The sequence below is a fragment of the Mchenga conophoros genome, linkage group LG3 (assembly GCF_057382185.1).
Source record: "Mchenga conophoros isolate Kocher_MC1m ecotype Shallow Benthic linkage group LG3, M_conophoros_male_GT1.1, whole genome shotgun sequence".
Lineage (NCBI taxonomy): Eukaryota > Metazoa > Chordata > Actinopteri > Cichliformes > Cichlidae > Mchenga > Mchenga conophoros.
This window is the reverse complement of record NC_140528.1, coordinates 62455940-62460686: the sequence shown is the minus strand read 5'-3', so window position 1 is coordinate 62460686 and position 4747 is coordinate 62455940. Positions and strand designations below refer to the sequence as shown.

General features: G+C 37.4%; 1 protein-coding gene across 1 annotated transcript; it reads right to left on the bottom strand.

The window, feature by feature from the left end:
* Positions 1-1837: 1837 nt before the first annotated feature.
* Positions 1838-3753, bottom strand: LOC146579923 (uncharacterized). Its single transcript, XM_085268036.1, has 5 exons — positions 3720-3753; positions 3095-3385; positions 2587-2835; positions 2262-2287; positions 1838-2089 (listed from the first exon to the last, which is right to left on the bottom strand). Exons 1-5 carry the CDS (start codon positions 3751-3753, stop codon positions 1838-1840), a joined length of 852 nt encoding a protein of 283 aa, XP_085124162.1.
* Between the last annotated feature and the right edge of the window lie 994 nt (positions 3754-4747).

The window sequence follows — 4747 nt, the reverse complement described above, 5'->3', positions numbered from 1 at the left end:
TTACGGGGTGTCAAAATGTGACTGAATTAATATCTTACGTTTTGTTTCCAGAGTGGCAACACTAAAGATACCAAAGGACACATGAACACACATCAGGCTTTGATTTCACAGTTTGCCACCCTGGATAAAGCACAGTACCTCATACAGATTGATACATTTTACAGTTTGTCCCCCTTCTCCCCCCCCCAAAAAACAACAAAAAGAAACAAAAAACAAATCTGAATGGACATCAGGTCAAACCAGAATTTTAAACAAGGGGAACCAAAACAGTCTTCTGCAACTGTAACACTGAACTGTAATGTTTTAAATGATCTCTCCCACGGACTAAGATTCTTTGTCAAAAACTTTATCTAGAAGATTAAGCCTGAGGTTTAGAAAATTAGCTAGTCTAAAGAATTAAGGAAATAATTAGGAGAAACTTTTAACTATAAAGGTCACATGTTAGACTATTCTGTCAGGGCATCAGTTACTCCTTATTTATGGTGGTTATGGAGTTCTTTGATACTACATTCAATGTTACAGTGCTTTAGACATGTATGTCTGAAATCTGTTAAAGCTGAATATGGAATTAACTCTTAACTGGGAATATCATAAAGTTGTGTGATAATATTTAGGAATGTAAACATCAGCTGAGGTCCCACAGGATCTTGGCTCGGTCTGGTGTCTCCCAGTTTGACCTCGGGACTTTCAGGCCATACTCAGCACAGATGTTTCTGTATACGCCACTTTGTCTATGGTGTTCTATCCCGTGCCTGCTAGCATCTTGGACCCTGCTGCATTTCTTTGTCTCTTTTATGCTAAGTATTAATGTGCTGGAAATTAAATGATTGAATCAAATGGTTTTTTTCGTAGTGTGTGTTCTCTCTATAAACACGATAGCATTAAAATGGGGCTGACGTCCACCTTGGTCATGTTGGCGCAGAGTCATTTTAATATGGCTTTGTTATGTACATTACAATAACAGGTTATAATTGTTTCTGAATAACTGTTATTGTTTGAAAAATAAAATAAACAAACTTTCACTTGAAATTCATCACTAAACAATGAAATGAATGATACACATGTACTATATCCGTATAAAGCAAACAGTTACAGTCAAAATTATATCAAGTACATTAAAATGGTTAACAACAGGACAAATGAGAAAATCCTGCACTTTGCACTTGTTTTTACACTTGTATCTACAATGTTATTAAAGTATGTTTAAAAAGAACAAGAAACAAAAGCAATGTTCATTTTAAAGTAAATACTGACCAGAAAGTGAGCTGCTTTGGTATGGAAAGCCAGGAGTGACATAATGAATTAATGAAATACAATACAATATAAATATAACCTCAATAAATGAAGTCAGTGTTCAGCAGGGGTTATGGCAGAGGTGTACCGGGACCTGCACTTTGTCGGCGGTAATAACAGCTTGAGCGCTTGCGATGCGAGCGGGTCTATCCCACGCTTTGCTGTGAGAGTGGGCTGGGCAGACATCTCCAAAATCATCGAAGCACTTTTGCAAAGAGGCTCTATCTTGACAAACCGACCAGATATCAGAAGATTAAACCAACACATTCTCGGCTAAAAAATATTAAAACTGTATCTGGTGACACAAAAACAGGGTTTTTCAAAGTACAGTTCTGTTAGTTTCCACATGCCGGTTGTTGGTGTGCAGAAACTAAAAACAATGGTCACCAGGCCAAAGCAATGGTTTTGACTCGATCAGCGTTAACCCCGCCCCCTGGGTTTGATGGGTGAGCTTGATAGATAAAATTATTTCATGGTGAGAGCTGAAGGAGTCAACTGTGCCAAAATGAATCAATTAAATACACCATTAAATAATTAATTTAATTTAATTCTGCAACATGCTGTAAACTGAGTCAATCTGTTTGGAGGTCTGTGCCTTCCCCATGGTGGCACTCTCTGAAATACTTTGTGTGTTGTTGCCAGAGCAGACCGTCACTTCTGGACAGGCGTAGATGGTATCTGCTTTGTGGCTTTCCATGGAGATCATTTCCTCTCTTGAGCTGCTGGTCTGTATGGACTGAAAGACGTCCACGCTCTCATAAACAGGGCCAGGATCATTGGAAGACGAGACTCTAGACTGAGATAATGGCAGTGTTCTTATGACCTGAACATTAGATGCTTGTGCATGGAAATAATGAAGTAAAAATATGTATTCAGTCATATTATCACACCATGTACCAGAAGTAACCTTCCTAATTCTAGGAATGAGCAGGTTATATGATAAATATCTGTTACCAAATACATCTTACCTGGTAGGATTTGTATTTTGTTTTAACTAAAAAGAAGGAAAATGCTCCGAGGATAATTATTACAGAAACAGGAATAAGTATTCCTTTTAGTATGAGTTGTTGTGATTTCTCTTCATCTTTAGTAGATTTGAAACCTGCAGATTTGAAAACATAGTTTCAATTAGTATTTTTTTTTCTTTTCAGACATAAAAATAAAATGACTTTTATGATAACAAACAAAAATTGAATTATTTAAATTACAGGGAAAGATAGAAGAAAATATTCAGTTTATTTGTCAAAAATAAAATCAATAGCCTGTTATTTAAATCTAATACTTAATACTCACACATTAAGCTTTCAGAAGCTTTATTTGTGCTAACATGGTTGTTGCCTCTGCAGACCACAGCTCTGTTCTCAGTGAAGATGGTGATGTTGACCTCACTGAATGATTTCTGAGATGTTCTGCAGCCGTCTTCATCACAAACAGACCAAAGCCAATAATCCTGGATGGAGCAGTTTACTGTGATACTGCAGAGTCCAGCAGACTGGTTGGAGCCAAGCTTTGACATTATAATGACAGGTCTGGGAACCACATCTGTGACATGGAGCCAAACAGACAAATTAATGATTTAATGCAAAAAGAGAACTGACAATGAACTAGGTGATTATAAAATTGTAGGCTATGTGGTGTTGTGGTTAAAGACAACAACCCTTCAGCCAAGGAAATGTTAAAGCTGGCTGTAAGGTAAATGCTACCAAATCCAGAAAAATATAATATGTAAAATAGATTCATGCACAAGTTAAAATGGTAAAAATGGCCTGCATTTAAAGACAAAGTTTTTCTTATATCTTACCTTGAACAATGACTTGATGCTTCTCTGACATTGAAATAAAGTTTTGGCTGTATGAGACTTCATATATCCCAGTGTCTGTATCAGCCAGGTTATTAATACACAGGGAGAGGTTCCCAGCACTATAAGTCACTCTGTGTTTGTAATTTGGATTGATTTCTGTATCATCAACAATAATTATTGTGTTAAATTTCCATTCACCACGTTTATATGGTGGCGGTTTCCTGACATTCAGACACACTGAGCTGTTTTTCAGCTGATAATATGTCGCTGTTGGGTCCTCTGCCATGAGACCTTAAAAACACATTAAAACACATTATTCCACCTTAAAATCACAACATGCACACAATACATATATTGAAGCAGGTGTACGATAAAGGAAATCACTTTGTAATATTTTGTTTTGCCACATTAGGTTGAGAATAATTATTTTTATTACATCATCAACCCCCCTACCCCCCCCAACATTTCATTTCACTTATTAAACTTTAAACTTTGCTTTATTCATCACAGTGACAGTTATTTTCCTAATGAAATCTCTGATACATATCTTAAAAAATTGATTCACATAAATAATAAATAGATTGAAATTAGATATGCTAATAAAAATGTATTATATTCACCTTACCTGTGACAATCCAAAAACTCAGAAGCAGAATCATTTTTAATCCATCAGAGGTTTGAATGGAAGAAAAGTGGAATTCCTCAACAGGAAATCTGCTGTGCCTGGTTTCTCTGGTGTAGGCAGCTATGCATGCAGCAAATATGGCAGGTGACAGATAGAAAAAGAAATCCTTCAAAGCCCAGCGAGTGATGCATCATCTGCTGGTTCAGAGAAAGAATAAAACTCTGCCAAATGCAGCTAAACTACACTTCAATTAATTAATGATGATCTGGTTATTTCTGTTCATTCATGATGTTATGATTCAAATACAAAATGTGAAGAGGATATTAGGGTAGACCTTTGTGTGTGTGATTGCATGTTAGCATGCTGTGTGTAGCACGGAAACATTAAGACTGTTCATTTGATTAGAGCAGTAAATAGTTTCCACACTGAGGGAGCATTTAGGATGAAGAGTGGAAAGGCAGACCCAGATGACATATCTGTGACATAAAAAACAAAGGACAGGGAATAACTATGGGAAACTATGGGTTGTTGAAGCGAAGTTGAGAAGAGAGGTGACGATCACTACAGCTGTATGGTTTGCAGATGATGGCACTTACAAAAAGACAGGAGGTGGAGTTGAAAATGTAAGATTTTCATTGGGAGTGAGCAGAATGGGCAGGATTAGAAATGAGTACATCAGAGGGACGGCTCAGGTTGAGCTGTTTGGAGACAAAGTCAGAGAGACAAGGCTGAGATGGTTTGGACATGTGCAGAGGAGGGATAGTCGATATACTAAACAAAGGATGTTGAAGATGGAGCTGTTAGGCAGGAGGAAGAAAAGGACCACAGAGAAGATTCATGGATGTAGTGAAGAAGCACAAACAGAGGGGTGGTGGGACAGAAGAGGATGATAGGGATGGAGATGGATGGAGTCAGATGATCCTGTATTCACCAGATGTTTGAAGGTTGTTTGTGTTGGGTGGTGCCTGTTTGTATTTCAAACCCTTTGCCTTCACCTCCCTGTATCTCATATCTTAGAGAGGATTGTC